The sequence below is a fragment of the Puntigrus tetrazona genome, unplaced genomic scaffold (genome assembly GCF_018831695.1).
Source record: "Puntigrus tetrazona isolate hp1 unplaced genomic scaffold, ASM1883169v1 S000000130, whole genome shotgun sequence".
Classification (NCBI taxonomy): Eukaryota; Metazoa; Chordata; class Actinopteri; order Cypriniformes; family Cyprinidae; genus Puntigrus; species Puntigrus tetrazona.
The window spans coordinates 936,496-959,088 of NW_025047807.1; the positions used below are offsets into that span (position 1 = coordinate 936,496).

The following is a 22,593-nucleotide window of genomic DNA, read 5'->3' on the forward strand; positions in this document are numbered from 1 at the left end:
AAACAAATCCATTATTAAGATAATTTTACTAAAATACCAGTGATGAAGTCTATGATAATGCTTTCTTCAGTTATTATGGAATATGCTTGAATCTTGATGGATTCGTTTCTTTTGGTTTCACAAGACGTTAACCGATTATTGGATTATTGTGATGTTTTTTAGACTCTCATTCTGACGGCACCCATTGACTGCAGGGCATCCATTGCTGAGCAAGCGATGGAAGGCTACATTTCCCCAAATCCGATGAAGAAACAAACTCATCTACATCTTGAATTGCCTGAGGTTGGCTACATCTTACAGAAAATGTTCATTTGAATTGTTGATTTAACCATTAATTGCGTGACTTGATTACAGTCCTCCATCTTAGGAAGTAAACATACTAAAATGCTCCTCATTTTCCAGTTGGTCGCTTGTTTAGGATTAGCGATGCGACAGGCTTCTGAGATGTGTTCATCCTGAACATGTCTACCGTTTCCTCCCTCAGTCCTCGTCAATGACACTCGTTTCTCTTCAGATGGCTCATAATGTCATTTGCTCTATGGTGTGCGGTTCACTTGCTGGATCTCTGGTGGACTTGATTATCCTGTCCGCCTATCGTTAAGATGTGCTTTTAGACATTGTAAATTGCTGACAGTCGGTGCAAATTGAATCAAGAGTACTAAACGGAGCTCAGGACGGAGGTGGGACAGCAGATTCTCCATTAGCCGACTGCGGATGGATGGAGGAGGAAAAGATTTCGGACAAGCGTTGAAGTACAGAGATCTAGAGTGGGGTCCGAAAGTCTGAGAGCGCAATGACAGTCTGAGATGAACTCAAATCTGGATATAAAGAATGTTTCAAGGTCCAAAAACGAAAAGTTCAAATGATGCTGTAGAATTAAAAGAGTGCAACTCTTAAGAAATGACTTTTTTCCTTTTTCATTCTTTTCTCAGTCAAACTCAAATGCTGCCATTTGAAGAAAATTAAACCTAAAGCATTAAAACACAAACATTTTGTATTAAATATATACATTAATGTGTATATAGTGTTTATTTTCATATTTTAAATCGTAAATATAAAAATACACAACATGAAATAACTAAAAATGAGCATTTTCAGACTTTTGGCCACCACTTTTTAAATTTTTTTAACTATTACTTTTCCCAGTAGTAAAGGTTACAGACATTTTTCTGCTTTTTTTGTGATTTTAAGCCATATTGTATCACAAAAATGATTAAAATGTCTAGACTGAAACGATGGCTTAAATGGGATAATATCAGTTAATTTTTTTATTTTATAAGGCATTTTTTAAATATGCTTAATTTATTTTATTTACTTAGTTACGTCAAACTTATACGTGAGGCTATACAGCAGAGGTCTACTGGGCTAGTCTAAAGTTTGACCAGTAAGGGCTCAACAATAGCTACAAACATTCTAGACTGAAACCCTGTCCTCAAATCTTTCCTGTGAATTTCCTCAGTGCAGCGGTTGACCTAGAAAGGCTGTTCTTAATCTATTTTGAATGGCTGAGAGCAGGTCTGTATACTGAGGTTAATCAGTAACTTCAACGGTTCAACTGTTTTCACGCCGTGAAGCTGTGAATCCTTGACGAGTGAGCATCTCACTCCCCTTTCTGTAGAAGTTTTAATAAGATTTATTAAACAGGCAGATCCTCAGATTCTCGAGCACTTGTTCTTTGTTTCCTAACATTTTCAAGCTAAACTGATTTGGAGAAATTGCATCATTTCATCACTAGCTCACCAGCGGATCCCTCTGCAGTGAATGGGTGCCGTCGGAATGACCAAACAGCTGATCACAATAATCTATAAAAAATTCATAACACTCCATCGATAAACGTCTTGTGAAGCCAGAAGCTAACTGTTTGTATGAAACAAATTCATCAAGATGTTTTTAGTTTCAAAATGTTGCTAAAACACGAGAACATAATCCATAATAATGCTCCCTCCAGTAATACAGTCTCCTGTTATTCTCTCTTATCAAAATCCACACGCATATTTGTTTAGAGCTGTTGTATTTGATCTGCGCACATTTCTCTTCAGACCAGCTTTTTCACTGGAGGAAGCAATTTTATGGACTATAAGTTCATATTTTAGCTATAAGCAACTATTTGAAGTTAAAAAACATCTTAATGATGGATTTGTTTCTTTCAAACACACAGCTTTTGGCTTTACAAGATGGATTGAAGTGGTGTGGATTACTTTTATCAGCTGTTTGGACTCTCATTCTGACAGCACCCATTCACCGCGGTGCATCCATTGGTGAGCAAACAATCCACATTTCTCGAAATCTCACGAAGAAAAAAACTCGAATGGCTCCAAGGCGTGCACATTTTTGTCTAATTTGAGGTTTTAACGTGAACTGTTACTTTAATATAACCTGAACGTTCTGCTGCTGCTCTTGTTGTTGCTGTTAATATCCGCTGCTAGAGATTCCCACAGACCGTCTGCGAGCGTCCAGCGTTCCAAACACAGATAAAAGTGAAACACAGGAAATCTGTAATCAGAGGTCGCCGCGGTTTTTCACGAAACGCCTCCGGCCAAAAGCTCCGACGGTCAATGCTCTCCATTCAGTTTGGATGCATCATCCGCGTCTTTTCATTTCCACTATTTATGATGGCTATCGGAAAACAGCGGTTTCAAGCTGCACGCTTATTAGGCAGGTCACGCCGCGACAGAAATGTTTGCCGTTTCGACTTCGCTTTTCTGTTGATTTGGTAACTTTTGGCCTATGTGAATTACACATAGATGGCGGTTTTGTGCGCTCCTCACCTGTCGGGACGGAGTTCTTGTGCTTCACTGGTGTTTTCGGGGTGCCAGGCGTGCTCGACGGCCGCTCCCATGTTGTCTCTGGAAAAACAAGAGCAAAACCGAGCCATTTCCTGTTAATTACATCATCTGTTTTCTTCTGTTGGGATGTAATGCTCAATAAACGGCGCATCGGTAATAACTTAATGCACAGTGCTCTCACGGATATTCACAGACAGACACAAATCGATCCTCCCAAAAAAACACAGACTGTTCTGAGCATATGTTTTGATGCCTTACTCGTCTCATTTGCGATGAATCAAATCATACGTCCCTTGATTATTGCGTTTCTCCTTCAACATTTACAGATTAGTCGTAACTTTAAGAAATAATAATTATTATATTATTTCTCTGATTTACTACCGAACGAGACGAGCAGAACAAACAAGTGTGAAGGTAAAGGAGGATGCTATGAACGTAATCTACGTTAGCCGTACAGCTTCATGCATAAAGCATTGCTCTGAATGTTCTGCTCAATAAAAAGCAACACATGCATCTGATTCGATTTACTGCATTTTAATCCACGTGTCCTCTCTGCATATGGCATTGTGAAGTTCGGAAACAGCCTGGCGAACTACGAAACGGAGAAGCCGGTTGCTAAGCAACGAGCATCTGAGAAGCTGATTAGTCTAATTATTTACTTCAGACGAGCTGTGAGCGTTTGGACGGCAGGACTGGGCTCGACATCTACAGTACTGTTGTAGTTTGAGCTCAGCAGGGACTGATCTTCTGGCCAGAAAGGACCTGTGTCACGGTCCTCCAATCTGTGACCAATGTTGGCGGTGAATAATGGCCTAGTTTTGCGTTCTGTAGTTCATCTTTAATTTAGCACCATCTGCATTGGCTCTGTTGCTCCTCCAGCTACCGCACGAGTCATGAGCGTTCAATCAAACTATTAGGAAACAGATTTCATCTTAGTACATGGCAGCCCGTGCAAAAGCGAAGTTTGGTAATCAAGCATAGCTGCTCGGTTTTATGTCAAACTGAGGTTTGACTTTAGAAAAGAAAGAAAAAAACGCATATTGCGGATCAGTCAATAAAGTTCTTATGGACAGGTTGAAACTGATGTTTGTTGTGATTTATGGTATTCATTTCTGTCAAGGTTAAAATATACAGCTTAATATAATACATTCTTATATCGATTTTTTAGGGCTAGGGCTAGGCTATCGGTGGTCTTGACCAATGACAGCGTTCGGGAAACCTGTTTGGTAACAATAACTTACTTTTTGCAAAATTTGGTGATACTAATTTATAAAAGCCCTTTTTGACACTATATTAAATTGTAATTGTGACTTTTTTCATCTTTTTGTCGCCATTCATAGTTAATATCTCACAATTCTTATCTTGTAATTCAGACTTTTTTCACAATTTTGCAATACTTTAAAGTCTATAAAGTCCATATCTTGTGATTTTTTTTCCACCATGGAATAAAAATAGATAAATGTGACTTTTTACATCACAATTCATACTTAATACCTTAAATTTATATCTCACAGTTCTAAGTTTATGTCTTGCAATTCGGATTTTTAATCACAATTCTATATTTCTATCTCGCACTTAATATTATATCTCACTACTGTTGTCATTTGTCTCCACAATGGAATAAAAAAAAAGGACTATTTAATCGCCATTCTACGTATAAATCTTGCGATCCTTAGTTTATATACACAATTTTACATTTTTACATAGATTTTTTTCCTCGCAGTTTTGAGAGAAAGTCTGAACTGAGCGATAGACTCTAAGATTAGAATTATAGAATTTCCATGCATTTATATGTATAGCGTCCTGTTCTACATCCTTCTCATGTAGTCAAGTGGTCTCTATTAGATCCCAGAGGTTTTCCTGAACTTTGCACCTTCGGGTTAGTGAGGTTGATCCGAAAGTGGTTTAGTTATTCGTTTATTCATATTCATGCGTGTTCCCCAGAAGAAAACACATTCACCAAACCACAGCCAAGAAGAGGAAGGAAACCACACACACACACACACACACACGTTACCGTGGTGATCACACAACACAACCCTCTGTTTCGTCCACGTGAATTTCAACACAAACTACAAATCAAGCTAAACCCCAGGAGATTAAAAGACTCCTGCGCTGCTTAGCTGGCTCTGTGTTTGTGTGAGACTGACTCTCGTGTGAATGAGTAACGAACCCAGAGAAGTTAATAATGTCCTAATAATCATTAATCAGGCGGGACTGGATCTGGACGGCGTGGCGAAACTCTCGGTGGATTCCAGTTCCTCTTACTCACAGATTTTGTTGGATTATTGTAATTAGTCGTTTCACAACTCACACCTTCCCTCCGTTTCACAGTTTAGCTCGAGTAATAACGAGGAGCGAAAACGTCGTCTTTACTGCCCACTTTATAGGTGGGCTGCTTTTGAGTGTCACAGGCAACCATGGAAATACAAGTGATGTAACAGAAACCACGGGAAAGATGAATGTGTTCATTAGTAAATGTCAAGTACCTAAATGTAAATCTACAAGCCTTAAAAATAAGGATAGCAGCAGCTTATCTTTCACTCGGTTTGAAAATAAGAAAATAAAACTTATTAACTTTGAAAGGTTTTTTATAGAAATTTCTTGCAAATTTCACAAATAATTACAAAGAAGATACAAGTATTTAGTAGAATTAAACAAGTAGAAGGATAAAATATTTTCTTGTGTTTTTTCCAAAAATATAATTTTTATTGTACACACTTGTACACAATTCTCACACTTTTAGTATATATATATATATATATATATATATATATATATATATATATATATATACATATATATATATATATATAAAAAATATTTTTTTTTTTTTTTTTTTAAACAAACATAAAAAAGATTTTTACTGTACTTGAAATGTAATTTAAATTAAAATAAATTTTTATTTTAAAACTAAGTAAATTTTAATTTCAAAGGAACTTTTTGTCCTACCTTATTAGATTACTATATAAAATAACTTATTTTGTTTTAACAATACATTACATTAATACTGCACACTGACTTTTATGTATTTTAAGTATTTTAATATCATTTATTTATTTATTAGCACAAAGTTATGATAAATACACGATATTTATAATATAACGTACATTTGCAAAAATAATCATAATAAATAAAATAACTGAAAAATACATTTGGGAAATATGTAATGCTTGCATTCAAAATAAAAGTGTAAAAATGTACTGAGACACTACGAGCAGCAGAAGCGCCGATTCTTCTTTCAGCAACACATTAGTACGAACAGTGTGAATTTTGCACAACGTGGCATGAAAACTTCATAGACGCATTTGATATGTGAGAAAAGTGCCCAGAAACGCTGTAGCAGGTAACGGAGGTGAGAAGAGCGATTTCTGAAAGCTTTTCTTCACTTTTAACAGTGGCGTACAGAATGCGCTGTAAACGTGGCATTGTGTGCTGACTGATGGCTCTGATCGAGACAGTGCTGTTTGTTTGGACACAATGAGAAGTGGAGATATCAGTACCGATCCTCTGATCCGGTCAGGCCGGCCTGTACCAGACGTGCTCAGCTGTCTAGAGACATTCACAGCTGCTGCTCAGTGTGTCTCAGGATCCTGCAAATGACTACAACATCATCCGCAACCAAAGAGAAAACACTGCGCTGCTCTAGGCCCGGTGCAGACGCCTCTAGTCGTGAGGAAAAGAATAGGAAATAATAATAATTTATGTTATTGTAATATTTAAGCTGATGTGGTTTAATACAATGCGCATTCCTCAGTAAGGTTTGATTTTTGGTTGTCCGTGTTAAAAACCTGGACTCACGGCATAAACGTTCCTGGGTGCACGAAATACGTACCAACGGGTACATTTTACTGCAGGCAGTAAAACTCTTTTCATTGCTTTACAGTATACACAAATATAGAGTTTCGATTTACTAAAGCATCGTTTTCGCACAGTTGCTTCATGTTATGACTTCAAAACAACAATAAAAGCTGGCATATTTGAAAACGAATGCTTTTGAACGCACATGGCGCATATTCCGCTTCATATTTATGCATTTTCACAGACGATGCGCTTGAGAGACAAAAAGCTCCGGTTTGAATGCCGTTAAACTACTTCCAATCTGCGTAAAAGGAAGTTAAAATGACATGGTTGAACCAAAAAAAAGGTTTTTACATCTGTTTTGCATTTGTTGACACTATCGAGTAGGTTTAGAGTTGGATTTGGTGTAGGGCAAACACAGCAATATGTACCTATATCGACGTAATAAAAATGTGCCAGGCTTCACATATTGAACCTGTGTTTGAGTGCCACTCAGTGGATATTTCTCTCTGAAACGTGCAGTAAGGAACGTAAAAATGGCATCGCACAAAAAATGCACACAGGTACGTATTTTTATGAGACCGGGTTAGTTCAAAATAATGCTTGTGCACCTTTTTTGTGGCGGTTCTTACCGTTGCTGACGGTGTTGACGTAGTACTTTCGTCCCTGCGGTGACATGTAACTCTTCCAGTCTCTGGGCAGCGGCTCGTCCAGAGGAGACATCAGAGACAGTTTCTACAACACAAGGGGAATAAATGATGTCAGTACTTCAGAAGAACCTGCGCTGGAAAAAAATAGGTTCAGTGCTAAAATACACCGTACATCCGTTTCCACTGAAACCCTTTCACAAGCACAGCTATAGCGACCTTTAGACAGCTACACTTTAAAATCAAGGTTCTTTATTGGCTCCTTGAAGAACCCTTATCATCCACGGAATCACTGAGGGTTCTTCATAGTGGGAAAAGGTTCTTTAGATTATGAAAACGTTCCACAGAATTAGTTGATTAGATTAGAATCTCATTAAAGTAAAGGAACAGAACTTGCAAATGCTTCAAGACACATTCATGCATTTATTTATTTACTTATTTAGTCTTTTATTAAAATACTAATATAAATTTATTACATAATGTTAACTGTTTTGTGCTCGGGTCATTTTGACTTAGTATGGAGTCCCATTAGTTGCCAAAGATGTTTCTTTGAATCTATATTAGTGTTAAAAACTTTTTTCTCCACATCTCACACACTTTTGCCGCTTTATTTTTTTAGATACACACACACACACACACACACACACACACACACACACACACACACACACACACACACATATATATATATATATATATATATATATGTATGTCTATTGACAGTGAAAGTGAAAGTTTATGCAAAAGATTTTTTAATTTTGCTTGAAAACCTTATTTAAAAAAATGTCTTTGATATAAATACTTATGCATTTGGACTGTTTCTCGGCAATATTGAGATGAAAACATTCAAAAGAAATGTAACTATATTCCATTAATGGAGTTAATAATGTAATTCTCAGATTTTTTGAATGGCACTTTAATAGAATTACATGATAAAAAAAAAAAATTTTAACTTGAAATTTCAAAGACGTTGTGTTCATTTCAATGTAAAAAAAATAATCATTTTTAAATAACAAAAACCCCCAAAAAATCACATTAATCGGTTATAATACGGTTTTAGTTTAAATGGACAACATACATATTTTGAATGCAATGTGTAGTGAAGGAAAAAGCATGTATTGGAGTGCTCTTGATGTTGTTTGAGTGATGAAGGGTGTGTTGTTGGACGTTGTCGTCTGTAGGATCTCTGCTGTGCTGGAGCTGCTGCCAGCTTTCTCCAGGGTTTAGCTCATTGAGGTTTTCCCACTCGTAATTTCATCCAGTCGAGAATGCTGGAAATGTGTGGGAAGGATACGGTGCCAGATGTCAGCGTGTTTTCCATCTCGTGACGCTAAATCAAACATGGTATGTAGAAGCACAGACAGCTCGGCCAAATTATTCGCTCCATCAACACTTTCTGTCCTCCTCGCGACGCTACGGGAGGTTTTTTCTTGTTCCACAGAAGAAATGAAATCATACGAGTGGCAGAGTAAACAATGACAAAATGTTGATGTTGAGGGTAACCTTTTGACTCATCGTGTACATTATACACAATACTCGATTGACTTGCAATACAAAAATAACCTCAATAAATATAAAATATGAATTCTATAATTAATAAAATTTGTAAAAATAAATTCTAATAAAAAAAAAAAACATGTCCTTCTAACACTGGCACTCTCTATTCTTTTCTGCTATCTACCTGCTTTCTTATTATTTATTATATTTATAACTTGACCTTCTCACACTCTCTATTATGTGCTTGTTTTTCAAACTTATTTTATTTTAACCTGACCCTCTCAAACTAGCGTACTTTATTCTGTTTTCACTCCGTCTCCTTTTTATTTATTATGAATAAAGGTTTTATTGCTTAAATTGTCCTCATTTGTATGATGTTTTGGATAAAAGCGTCTTCTAACTAAATGATTAGTTTTTTTAGAAACTTTGCTCCTTTTTTTTCAAAACCTTACACACGAATCCAAAAACGTCACACGCAAAACGCTAAAAGCTTCAGATCTTTCGCAAAGTGAAGCGCTGCGCTCAAACACATCTCATATTTGAAAACACCTTTGCTGTAACATGAACACAGAGAACTGTGTGTTGTGTTTTACAAAATAGGTTTTATGAAATTCAAAAAATGAAATTCCTCTGGTGATGAAAAAAAACCTCTGCTGGGAACATTATCATGATGAACATCCACTGAACATTCTTTATCATGTTCACAAACCGTTTGACTGACCACTATTATAAATGAGCACCAGGCTGTTTTGGGTCACCATTGACTTCCATGGTAGTTTTTTTCCTACTATAGAAGTCAATGGTGACTCAAAACAGCTTGGTTATTTTCTTCAAAATATTTGCATACAGGTTTATCTAAATATAGAATAAAAATAATAATAATTAACAAAAAATAATAATAATAATTAAAAAAAAAAAAAAAAAAAAATATATATATATATATATATATATATATATATATATATATATATATATAATATAGTATCTTTGAACATTTGAGCTTTAAGTATCTTTGAACATCTGATTTCATTTTAATTTTAGACAAAGTAATTTTAGTAATTTACTTTAATTTAATTTACTGCAAATGCTAAAGTCTCAAAACTCAAACCCCCTAAAGCGTCTCGTTTAAACACGGCCACACTTTTCTACCAAAATGTTTACGCAGAGAAAGAATGCGGAGCTATTATTCTGGCTGGAGTGTTGCTGCGGGCGCCATGTTCTGGAGACGCTGTTTCATTTCAAACGAAAACTACTTCGTTTGTTAAGAGAACCTGCTGCTTACTATTCGAACACAAGTTCTGAGCAGTGAAGTGTAACGTTAGTTACTGCATTTGTGATCGGAGAAATGAGAAACTAAAAAAAAACTTAAAAAGTTTAATCCATTATAATCATATAATGGTAATTATAGTAAGGGGTGTAACATTACTGTCAAGTGCTTGAGGTATTCGGCCAATCATAACCCACTGGATAGCTGGCCAATCAGAGCACACCTGGCTTTTTTAGAGCGATGAGCTTTGTACAAATCGACCCGTTTCGGGAGGCGGGGCTTAGAGGAGAAACAGTATGTGGAAAATAATACATTTTTTGAAACTTATTCCACATAAACACATCGCATTACACCAAATACACAAAATAATGTCCTTTTTAGCAACATTATATGACCTCTTTGTCGTGAATTGCTCAAACTCTCACACGCTCTGATCTGGGTTGACGTGCCGGCTTGTCCTGACATATGTGTGATTGAATAATGCATGTTTCAGATGGCTGGCCATCTAAACCCCGAGGACACCCATCATCAGACGCCAAATGTGCCTGCGGACACAACAACCCCCGATGCTCACTCACATCTGGATCAATAACGGTAAATACGGACCCTTGTTATGTTCTCAACACGCGTGCTTTCAGTTCAAATACGATAGCGGTATGATATCAGAGACCTCTGTAAATGTATGTAGAAATCCTGCACTTTTGTTTCTGCGGTTGTATGGCGTGCATCAGGCAGATCCCTCAAAATCTCCAGGAAAAGATTTTCTGGATATTACTCTGTACTCATTTATATATTAATGCTTCATTTCGTAGGTCTATTTCCAGTGCTGCTGAGAGAGAGCAGTCAGACTCTGATTGTGAGTCAGTGTGACTCCATCAGTCCAGATCCCACTTCATTTTCAGAGAATCGCATTCGCCGTGAATGAGCCGCTCTGTGTGTGAGTCAGGCTTTCCTGACCCTCGCCAAAAACCAGCGGATCCACCCAACATATGTGTGTGAGTGTGTGACAGCACTGGATAAACACAGAGCACTTCAGGACCTGATGACTCTTACTGAATGAACTGACCACCTCCCTTAAGAGGACTTTGCTTCTCCTTATTATAAAATTTGAAAGGAAATTTAATTCAGTCTTAAAAAAAAAAAAAAACTATTACTACTACTGTTATTGTGTTGTTATTAATTATAATACTATTTATAGTTATTATTATTATTATTAACCATAATAATAAGTACCATAGTAGTAATATTTAATGACTAAAATATTTAACAATAATAAAATTATTCATATATCAATCTAGACTATTAATTTCATTTAAAGGCAAGATGTTCCTTGTTTTCCAATTAATATTTTTAATTAATACAAATATTTTATTTTATTATTATATTATTATATTATATTATTATATTTATTATTATTATTTTTATTCTTAGTAGTAGTATTAAGGAAAAATAATATAAAAAATTACTAATACTCCATTATTTGAAAATAATAATGTAATTAAGAGAATTCTTAATATTTTTATTTTATTTTTATTTCTTATATTCTTATTTTTATAATATTATATGTATTATTGCCATTAATAAACGTTTATTAAAGGTATATTGCTGCTGTTTATCATCATTACTAATATTATTGATTAAAAATATATTTGCAGTAATAATGACAAAATTATGTATTTAGACAACAGAACAGACAAATATTAAAATAAAGTAATACAATAAAGAAGTCATAAAATTACAGTCATTTATTCATGAAGATGAAGCATAACTAAAAGCCAAGAACTTTCTTTGTTACGAGTTTAATGTTTTCTCCATAATTGTTCAGAGTAGGTTGTTTTAGAAAGCGCACTCCCGCAGGATTTTCCCCCCTATTTTACGCTGTCAGCAGTTTCAGACCATCAGGGCAAATAAAGGAAGTGTCTGTTTCCTATTATGCACTCATCCATTATATCACTCTTACGCTTATTAACAGGCCTCGGTGACAGAGAGCTGCTTTAACTCTAGGCTGATGTTTACACTTCAGCGGCCTGACCAACCTGGACAGCTTCACTAACGCCAATCTCACGAGAAAATACGCTCGTTTAATTAAATGCGAGGCATGCGAGGTGAAAGTGGATCTCGGAGAGGATCGATCGGTGAGAGAAGCGGCGCTCTGCGCGAAGTGACGTTTCTCACGCGAGCTTGCGAACTAATTCCCAGAGCACTGGAGAGGCCGTCTCTCCCAGACCCAAACGCCGAGAAAACACGTAAACCAACATGCTGCTGCATGACTGAACGGCTTTCTGGGATTTGTTTTGATTCTCCAGATGTAAAACTTGGAGCGCCACGGCCGATCCCAGATGAGAGTCCCACAGACCGAGATGGCAAACAATAGCTATCAGTGTGACTGATAACAAGGCCTGTTTTGTGCGGTTTCACCTCATGCTCAACTCGTTTATGTCTCTCTCTCTCCGCGCAGAACGAATGTCTGACAGAATTCAGAACATTTCCATTGTTAATTACAGCCCGTCAGTCGTTCTGTAATCTTTCCGGAGCTGTGCTGCTTTTCGTCCCAGATTCTTTCAGTGTTTGTCATCGCCGGCTACCGACGCTATTGCTGTATTAATTAGCCTGTTATAGCAGGTGAACAGTTTATATGAAAGCTATTTATAAAAGATAATCTATGTACGGATCACCTGGCTCACGGATTTCTCAAAGTTCGTTTATTTAAGAAACAAATATGTGTGTTAGCATAGCAAAATGCTAATAATCTGAAGCTTTAAAGCAATAGTTTGTCTACAATTGAGCTCGGTCTAAGGCCAATCGAGATGCAGAGGAGCATTTAAGACTTGCCCAACCAATGCACCACTGTAGTGAATGGGTGCCGTCAGAATGAGAGTCTAAACGGCTGATAAAACACCACAATGATCCACACCACTCCAGTCCGCCAATTAATGAAGCTTCTTGATGATGAGTTTCTTACATGCAGTTTATCTTCTCAAGGCATTAACTGGTGGACTGGAGTGGCGTGGATTATTGTGGTGTTTTATCAGCCGTTTAGACTCTCATTCTGACGGCACCCATTCACTGCAAACGAGCCTTCGGAGAGCAAGTGATGCAGTGCTACATTTCTACACAACTTTGAACTATTGCTTTAACACTGCTGATCACAGAATGTTACAAATCTGTTAGAAACTGTTGTTGTCATTCTTAGATGTTCAGCGTGGTGTTGAGGTATCGGTCTCCTGTGAACTTTCTCACTGTCGTGTATGTGAATCTGCAGTCACACGTCCATCCGACGGCTGATGTTCGTACAGAACTGCTTACACTGGTTAAAAGCAAGCATGATATAAAGGTCAGTGGAGAGCAGGGCAAGCTCTTTACTGAATATTTGTCAGAGTAGCATTCATTTGATATTTATAGAGACGCTACATATCTGAGAAAAACCACATCTATCTATCTATCTATCTATCTATCTATAAAAGTCCGCCCCTCAACTGATTTCATAGGTCAGCTCAATCATGACACCTGGCATAAAACATTCATACTTTGTGAAACTCATATATATATATATATATATATATATATATATATATATATATATATATATACACACACACACACACACACAGGGGTTGGGCAATGAAAACGAAACGCCTGGTTTAGACCACAATAATTCATTAGTATGGTGCAGGGTCTCCTTTTGCAGCCAATACAGCATCAATTGGTCTTGGGAATGAAAGATACAAGTCCTTTTTGAGTCATTCTTCTTGCAGAATAGTGGCAAAGGTCACTACGTGGTGCTTGTGGAGGAAAACATTTCCTGCTGCATTTCCGCTTCTCCAAAACACCCCAAAGTGGCTCGATAGTATTTAGATCTGGTGACTGTGCAGGCCACGGGAGATGTTCGACTTCGCTTTCAAGCTCTTCAAACCACTCCGTCACCGGTCTTGCTGTGTGTATCTGTGCGATATCATCCTGATACACGGCATGTTTTAACTATTGGGTGCGCATGGTCTGCCAGAACACTTCTGTAGTCCTTAGCCCATCTAGCACAAGTTTTAGGTCTAGGGAATGTCATGATAGTGCAGCCCAAACCATCACTGATCCGCCCCCATGCTTCACTCTGTACACGCTACAGTCTGGGTGGTACGCTTCTTTGAGGCGTCTCCACACCGTAACTCTCCCGGATGTGGGAAAAACAATGAAGGTGGACTCATCAGAGAACAATACATGTTTCACATTGTCCACAGCCCAAGATTGTCGCTGCTGGCACCACTGAAACCTACGTCTGGCATTGGCACGAGTGACCAAAGGTTTGACTATAGCAGGCCGGGCCACGTATACTGACCCTGCGGAGCTCCCGATGGACATTTTTGGTGGAAACAGGAGCTGAGGAGCACATTTACTTCTACAGCGAGTCGGGCAGCTGTGGTTTTATGGATGCAACCCGGGCTAGCACCCCGACATCCTCTTACAGCTACTCCCGTTGGATGTGGTTCGTCTTTCTTGGTGGCATGCTGACATTACCCCGGAGGCCGCGGCTCTTGATGCATCACAAAGACTTGCTGTCTGGGTCACAGATGCGCCAGCAAGACGTGCACCAACAATTTGAACTCTGATACGTCGCCCATAATGTTGCATGCACTGCGATATTTTAAGCAAAACTGTGCTATTACTGTTAATTAAACCTTCACGCTCTGCTCTTACCGGTGGAATGTGCATCAATGAAGACTGGCCACCAGGCTGCTCAAGTTTTATCATAATTGGCCAATGTTTCAGTTTCATTGTCCAACCCCTGTAAGTATGTATATATATATATATATATATATATATATATATATATATATATATATATATATAGTTAATTGAGTGTTTTGTAGACAATCAGCACTTTGAGTGAAGTCCCAGTGAAGTCTCCAGATGTGAACGGGTTTATGCGGAAAATAAAAATAGAAATCATGTGACTATCTTACTATGTAGTGTTTCATGCACATTTGATTATACTTCATTTCTAAAGTAGCCCAACCTAAAAAAAAATATATTACGATAACATAATTTACAAATATTGTTGAACAGCCTAAAACAGACACGCTTTAACATTTGTTTGATAACAGCTGCAGTCATTATCCTCCGAATCACAGCTCAATTCATTTTAAGGCAATTCCCTTAAGCTTTCAATTCTGTGTTTATGACTGAATAAATGATGCACTTCTACATTTATGCTTTCTATAAACTTTTCGAGCACCGAAAGATCCTTATACAGCAAACATTGCATTAACATCGTTTCATTTTATTTAGTAGCCTAGTAACTTGGTCGAGGTCATTAGGCTGGTCATGTGATATCAACACGGACCGACCCGCTCCAGACTCCAACTATTTCTCAAAAGTACTGATGTTTTTTTTGTTTTGTTTTTTTAACGTGTAATGTTTAATTCGCGCAAAGCAAGTTTCAGGTGATGTAAAAAAAAGACAGCTTGAGAAACGAGGAAGTTTCGAGTCGTTCGCGGTATCGCTTCATCGGAGACAGATGCCCATCGTGAGGGAAACTCAAGCCTTTCTTCATCGCAAACATTCATAACCGGTTCGAAACGTTTCGATGAGAGAGGCATTAGTTTAAGTGGCATTACGAATGAATCACAGATTTCACGCCGAACACCCTAAATCACTCAGACCATTTCCCCCCCGCGGGATTAGTAGCCTAAAGAAAGAACTGAGAAAGTTTTCGCAACTTTCACCAGTAAGGTTATTTAAACGTTGTATAAATGTTAGGCCAAACGTTCTAAAGCTTATCTTTACTGACATTTGATACAACGTTGAGGAAATGCTTAGCATTCTCGGAACGGTGGCGTTAACGTTGAGATAAAACGCTCTTAAAGCGACGTTCTCAGAACAACCTAAACGTTCTACTGCAGTACGAAACGTTTTTGTAACCTTTAAATAACGTTACGACCACGATGAAAAGAGCTAGACATTTTAACGCTCTTAACAGAAATAGCTTAACGTCCGAATAAAGTGGCATTAAGGGTGGAACAGAGTTAATATAACATGTTTGCGGGCATTTAACGTGTCCGAAACATTAGAATACAACGTTCCCACAACGTTTTATAACCGTAATGTGTCGCCTGGGAGGCAGCCGGTATAGTTCCCGTGTGTAGACGCGATGGTTCAGTTAGAGCAGGTGATAAACACACACACACACACATCTCACCTCCACCTGCACGTAAGTTGAGGGAAACCATCCCTTGACTCCGTCCTTCTCTCCTTCCCACCAGCCTCCGTCCAGAGCTTGCGTTACCCGGATCACTTCTCCAGCCTCAAACTTCAGTCCCTGCTGATGCTGATCCCCGTTAAAGGCGTATAAACTTCGACAAAACGAGCCCGACATCGTAAACTCCTCCGGTGGCGAATCGAATCCCAAAACAGTAATCCGGGTGACTCCAAACCGATCTTAAACCGCGTCCGTCATCCCCGGAGCGGGCTGTAATGTGAACGCTGTCAGTATCGCGCCGGAGTGAACACACCCACTCTCTCACGCATCATCTTCAGAGACGCCAGACTTCATTCAGCGCGTTGCCTCATCCCGAAAAGCCTGATCTGCGTTACCCAACACCTGCATGACCTAATCCAGGAGACCACAAAGAACCGCGACAGTCCGGATTAAACACGGGGACGCCCGTATTACACTTAGAGTCACTTTTAATCATTTTAGAAAAACAAATATTGTGAAATCGGTAGAGATGTATTACATGATTATGTTATAAACCATTTAAATGGCCAATTTAACACCCGCTAAATTAAAAGCTCCGTTTGACTGATGAATTAAAAGCGTTGCGCGTAACAGTAGCAGTTTTATTAGCTATTAATAGACTATGGTTTACTCATAAGCACCCTTTCTAGAAAGTCATCACTGATTTTCACGGTTTTGTGTGTCATAGAGAAGCATAAGGTACTTTCCTGCTCCCGAAATGAATATTCGGTTACCTGTTAGAAAACCCCAAGGGACGCAACTTAACAAGATGAGCTACAGAAACCGAATGGAAACATATTAATCATTTTTCCAGCTCGGTTTTGTCTGTTGTCTCCATCTCGCGGTCAGATAGCTGTGGCGTTATAGTGAAACGTACCATGTTGTTACAGATGTGTTATAAATACGTATATACATACAGTAATGTATAAATGCCCCTTTCAGCCATATATGTTTTAAAAAATATATATATTCTTTTACTTCGTGTTCTTTCATAGTACCGCGTGGTGTTTAGTGCAGTTTGTGGATGACAGTATATGTTTTGACACCCCCGCGAAGGCGAGATGGTACGATCCACGATATGACGCCAAGCTTTCGCTTTCACGCGCTGGTCGTGATTACGTCCCGTCAACCTCCCTCTATATACAGCCTATCGCGTTTAAACCATACGTTCGGGATTTCTGGTAAATTAACGGATCTATTTATTCAGCGGAACTGAGCACAAACCGCTCAGAGGCATTGGACCGCCCCTCAGAAGTCGACGCGTCCGTATTTTGAAAAGGTCGATATGTCGTCAAAATAAAAAGAAATCGGGAGTTTCGGGATGCTACAACGTCGCGCAACCTCCGGATGTAAAGACGTGTAAATCCCCGATGAAATCGGATAAACGTCCATAGGTAAGGATGTGTGTGTTGCTGTTGTTTAGTATAAATTAACTCAAAGTGTTACAGGTTTTAAACTATAGTGTCTTTTACATGTCGTGTTAGCTATCGGCTTCATCTTGCTTTATTGTGTCAGTTTAGTAAAACCCGTCTGCTGAAGTCTGTTAAAGATATGGATATTAATACACGCGTATTAGTAGGGCTACAGACACACAGGCCACTCTCTCTGAAGTCTTCACGGACCGGCTTTGACCTTTCCAATATGGCGGAACGTTTACTTCCGCTAAAGGTGATGACGTTCGGTTCAACTTTTTGAGCGATGTTGCAAGCAGGTGAGATACAGGGCACCACGACCCATCCAGGGTCTATAGATAGAAAGTTGTTATCTATACCCAATCGGAAAGTGCTCAAACAGAATCGTTTGGATGCTCTTGATTTATTTGTATTTGGCAACCCATTTATTCGAGTAGTACGAACATTATATAAAAACTTAAAACACTTCTGTTAAACTACACTTTGGGACTTTGGCTTTGTTAAACAAGGCGATCCAGTATTTATTTTTATTAGTCATGAAAGTAGGTAGAATATTTAATGCAGACAGTTGACTAAAATAAAAAAAAGTTTTATTGAGGAATTGATACAAATTTATTTGGAAAAATAAACAATATAGTGAATAAAAGAACACCTTGTAATTAAAAATAACCAAGGTGACAAATGCTCATATTTGTATTAAAGTGGTGAAAAAAGATTAGATAAAAAGAGATTTATTTATTTGTTTTATTATTAAAATGTGTGTTTGTAAATAACCATCCATGATAACAATGCCTGTTTATGTATTTTGCTGATTATGGCAAGATGGTTAATATTAAAATTACAAATATTTAATGCCAACCGTACGTTTTGAAATTAATAATATCATAAAATAGCTTTATATCCTTTAAATTTTAAATATATTATTAGGTGAATTATCGGCTTACATTCTAATTCTGCATTTTTAGGAAAAACTGTTATGTACCTGTCAAATATTACATGACTGAAAGAACTTATTAAATTGCTAGAAAATGATTAAGATTAAAAAACAAACAAATAGTCTTAAGTTGGGAGATACACATTTAAAAAACAAGAATTGTAATAATATTTATCTAAGATTGTTCCTTTAGCTATATAAGCTTTTGGGATTACAAATCTCCAGACTTCATTCAAAATTGCTCATAGTCTTGCAAAATTTTATTAGAAATAGAAATAGCTACTGTCGCCCCGTCCAATCACTGGGAAGCCTATATACTTTACTATATTGAATCCGATCATAACAAACTGTATATTGTAGGGTTAAGGGATAAGACTCCTAAATAGATATTTTACCTTTTTTTTATATTAAATTATGACAAGAGTGACCCTTAAAAATCTACATCATAGCAGGAGTTCAGACCTTTGTCACTTTTACACTTTAGAAATCGCAAGAAAATGAATGAAAACTCAAAATTCGCCATTTCAAAACCAGACATCGCATTGCATCAAAATCATATCACAAAATCTATTAATTCGTGAATTATTAATATTAAAGTTTAGGTGGTGTTCAAAACTGAGTGACAGTTAAGTATAGAAATGAATTAAAAAAGCAAATATATAAATAAATAAATAAAACCTTGTTAATTATTGTAAAGCCATAAATCTGTTTATAACACGAAATGCATGTTTATTCATACAGATGTTTATTCATACCCCCTACGTTGGGTTTTTCTTTTTCACCATCGTAGCCTATCATTCCCTTCAATTGGAGTTAATGTAACGAATACTGCCTCTCTGTGTTTTAGGCTAACTAATTATTGACTTTCGATGTTCACTGTTTATAATAAAGCCTGTCTATGTGTTTAAACGGAAGAGCGGCGATGGAGGATGATCGCGCACAGCCGGTGTTCGCGTTCGGGATCATCGCAGACATACAGTACGCGGACATAGAGGACGGCTTGAATTATCTGAGAACGCGCAAGCGCTTCTACAGGAACAGCCTCCAGCTGCTGCGCAACGCCACGCGCCGCTGGGAAGAGCAGCACGTCCGGTGCGTCCTTCAGCTGGGGGACATCGTCGACGGCTTTAATAAGAGCCGCGGCGCTTCGGAGCGGGCTCTAGACACCGTCCTCGGGGAGTTTGACAAGAGCTCGGCGGAAGTGCATCACGCGTGGGGCAATCACGAGTTTTACAACTTCTGCAGGGAAGCTCTGCTCGCTTCCCCTCTCAACAGCGCGGCCAAAGCCGGAAGCGGAAGTGACCTGCTAGCCGACGGCATTTACGCGTACGAGTTCAGCCCTGCCCCCGGGTTTCGGTTCGTGCTGCTGGACGCGTACGACTTGAGCGTGATCGGGAGAGACGAGGGCAGCGAGAAACACAAGCGATCGCTGAAGCTCCTGCGGGAACACAACGGCAACGCCGATCTCAACCAGCCGCCAGGTGCTGCAGCCAAACCTGTGTAATAACTAGTGCTTAACACTATATTTTTATAGTCCATTTTTGGGCATTTTAACAGTATTGTGAACTCTAGCATTAGAGTATTAGTAGACCGTCAACACTGTATTTTGATGGGTCCACAACATACATATCAGAAACTTTGCATGTTTATTTCAACTTTATTTCAACTAACAGTCAACTATTAGAGTGAGTTGCAAATAATGAGAATGAATTTGCTGACATAGTAGACTATCAAAATAAAGGTGTAACCAAAAATAAATCAAAGAAATAAAATAATAGTCGCAATAATAATTGCGAATTATATTTTAAAAGGAATTTGGAAAAGGCTCCATTTCAAATGAATTTATACAGCTATTTTCTTGGAGGCTAGAATTTAGACAATAAAAAATAAATAAGATATAAAAAAAACACGAATGTTACTAAATGGATAACAGCAATAAGTAACCACAAATAATTTTCTTTTCACATACACGCATTGAAGCAAATTTGATCACAATATCCTAAAACTTTAACCATAGTTATAACGAGTACATTTTTTTTTTTGCATTGAATGAAAATGGAAAAAATAAATGTTCCACTGTTTCGGCATTACAAAAGAAACGTTTTTTCTTCAGATTATTGAAAAAACGCAGCACGCCGTCACCTAGTAACCACTGGGTCCTCTCCGGTGAATGGGTGCCGTCAGAACGGGAGTACAAACGGATGATATTTTGGATAACGGGAAGCATTTTTTTTGATTTCGGCCTAAATGTTGGATTCGTTTTTTACAAACATGCAGCTTTCGTCTTCGCGAGACATTGAACCGGAGTAGTGTGTGATTTATTGTGTTTTATCAGCTGTTCGGACTCTCATTCTGACGGCACCCATTCACTGCAGAGCATTGGCGAGCACTCGACGGAATCTTGGATATAAACCCTGGAAAATATGTCTGAACAAGACAATACAATAGAAGCACGTTAGTGCAGTATGTAGAATAATACGTCTTACAGAAAAGATGATGTTTACTGAACGTAATAGTCACGGTGACACATTTAACAAACAGCTAGTACTGTAGAGGGATTTAAACAGACTGGGTAAAGCTTGTTTTTGTGCTTTCTTGCAGTATTTAATGGCTTGGAGCAAAGGTTTGTGAAATTTAATGGCGGATTCAGCCAAGAGCAGCTGTTGTGGCTTGATGAAGTCTTAACTCTTGCTGACCAGAAGCAGGAGAGAGTAACTATCTTTAGTAAGTATATATGCTGCTCGCTCTTCAAAGCTCGCAAATGCTGTTAATAAAGTCTCTTCTGCTCAGCAAGGCCGCATTTATTTGATCGAACACAATTAAAATGGTAAAATACTATTGCAATTGTAAAAAAGATGCTCTGTCGATGTTGAAATTTACGCAATTGACATTTTTCTGAATTCTATGACAAATAGGAAGTTCAAAAGAACAGCATTTGTTTAAAACAGAAATCTTTTATAACGTTATAAATACCTTTTACTGTCTCTTTCGGTCAGTTTAATGTGTTCTCGATGAATACAAGCAGTCATGTGTTTCCACAAAAATTAAAATGATAATTTAGGAATAAATCACGTAGGAATATTACAGTAGATTCACAATTATAGTAGCTTCACAAAAGTTACATTGAATTGCAATAGCGTTATACAATAAGTCAATAAATGCAGCTTTGGTGATCAAAAGAGACTTCGAAATCGTAATGTTTCGTTGTATGTTTTGTGTAGGTCATCTTCCCGTTCACCCGTATGCCACCGACCCCATCTGTCTGGCGTGGAACTACGATGCCATGCAGTCCGTGCTGCGATCTCATAAGAGCGTGGTTTGCTTCATGGCGGGACACGATCATGATGGGGGATATTATATGGACGAGTCTGGCATTCACCACATCACGCTGGAGGGGGTGATCGAAACACGTCCAGACAGTAATGCCTTCGGGACAGTTTATGTCTATGAGGAACAGATGGTTCTCAAGGGCAACGGAAGGATATCAGATATGGTTCTCAAGTATCCATGAGTGGAAAGCATTTACGAACCGACAAGATTGTTTTCAGTGAATGATGGAATGGAAAATAATAAACAAAACTCCTTCTGTACGAGCCTCCCGATCTCTGCTTCCATTTAGTGTTAAGTCTTATTTTAATAAACCCTAAGATATGTTCATTTAAGTAGGAATAACTGATCAAATGAAGTGAACAACAAACCCTTAACAAGGTTAAGTCATCGCTGATAAGATGTAGAAACGCAAAACTGGGCCATGGCGAACTTTTTTGAGAAAAACTACAGCAACCATAATGCACTGGGCTCGTTCAGATGATCTGGGAGAGGGCTACAAGAATGCGGAAGTAGTATGATCTGTAGTTTTTTATACGAAAGTCCTGCAGCTGTCAAAAGTGGTGCTTTTTATGTCATCCGACATGTAAACGGGGGCATCTTGGTGCGGGTGAAAAATAATAAACAGTGTTCGTTTACTTATGCCGACACTGTAACGATATAAATCTGGTTGAACTTTTCCTTTAATATTAG

General features: G+C 38.0%; 2 protein-coding genes across 6 annotated transcripts in view; one reads left to right on the top strand and one right to left on the bottom strand.

The window, feature by feature from the left end:
* LOC122332640 (growth arrest-specific protein 7-like) overlaps positions 1-16,566 on the bottom strand; it is a 34,477-nt gene extending 17,911 nt beyond the window's left edge. The window contains exons 1-3 of one of the 2 annotated variants that reach the window (XM_043230010.1): positions 16,189-16,566; positions 7,220-7,322; positions 2,769-2,846 (exon numbers count right to left, since the gene is read on the bottom strand). In XM_043230010.1, the coding sequence (XP_043085945.1) occupies positions 2,769-2,846; positions 7,220-7,322; positions 16,189-16,365 (358 nt within the window). In that variant the 5' untranslated portion in view covers positions 16,366-16,566. The remainder of the gene's footprint in view (positions 1-2,768; positions 2,847-7,219; positions 7,323-16,188) is intronic. The other variant, XM_043230008.1, reaches the window with a different exon arrangement.
* A 744-nt stretch (positions 16,567-17,310) lies between these two features.
* adprm (ADP-ribose/CDP-alcohol diphosphatase, manganese-dependent) lies at positions 17,311-22,161 on the top strand. Of its 4 annotated transcripts, none has more exons than XM_043230052.1 (5): positions 17,311-17,621; positions 17,743-17,938; positions 19,489-20,054; positions 21,175-21,297; positions 21,795-22,161. In XM_043230052.1, exons 3-5 carry the CDS (start codon positions 19,496-19,498, stop codon positions 22,082-22,084), a joined length of 972 nt encoding a protein of 323 aa, XP_043085987.1. In that variant the 5' UTR covers positions 17,311-17,621; positions 17,743-17,938; positions 19,489-19,495; the 3' UTR covers positions 22,085-22,161. The 4 variants fall into 4 exon arrangements, with proteins under 4 accessions (XP_043085987.1, XP_043085988.1, XP_043085986.1 ...); XM_043230053.1 differs by having other exon boundaries at positions 17,804-17,938; XM_043230051.1 differs by having other exon boundaries at positions 17,807-17,938.
* The last annotated feature ends 432 nt before the right edge of the window (positions 22,162-22,593 follow it).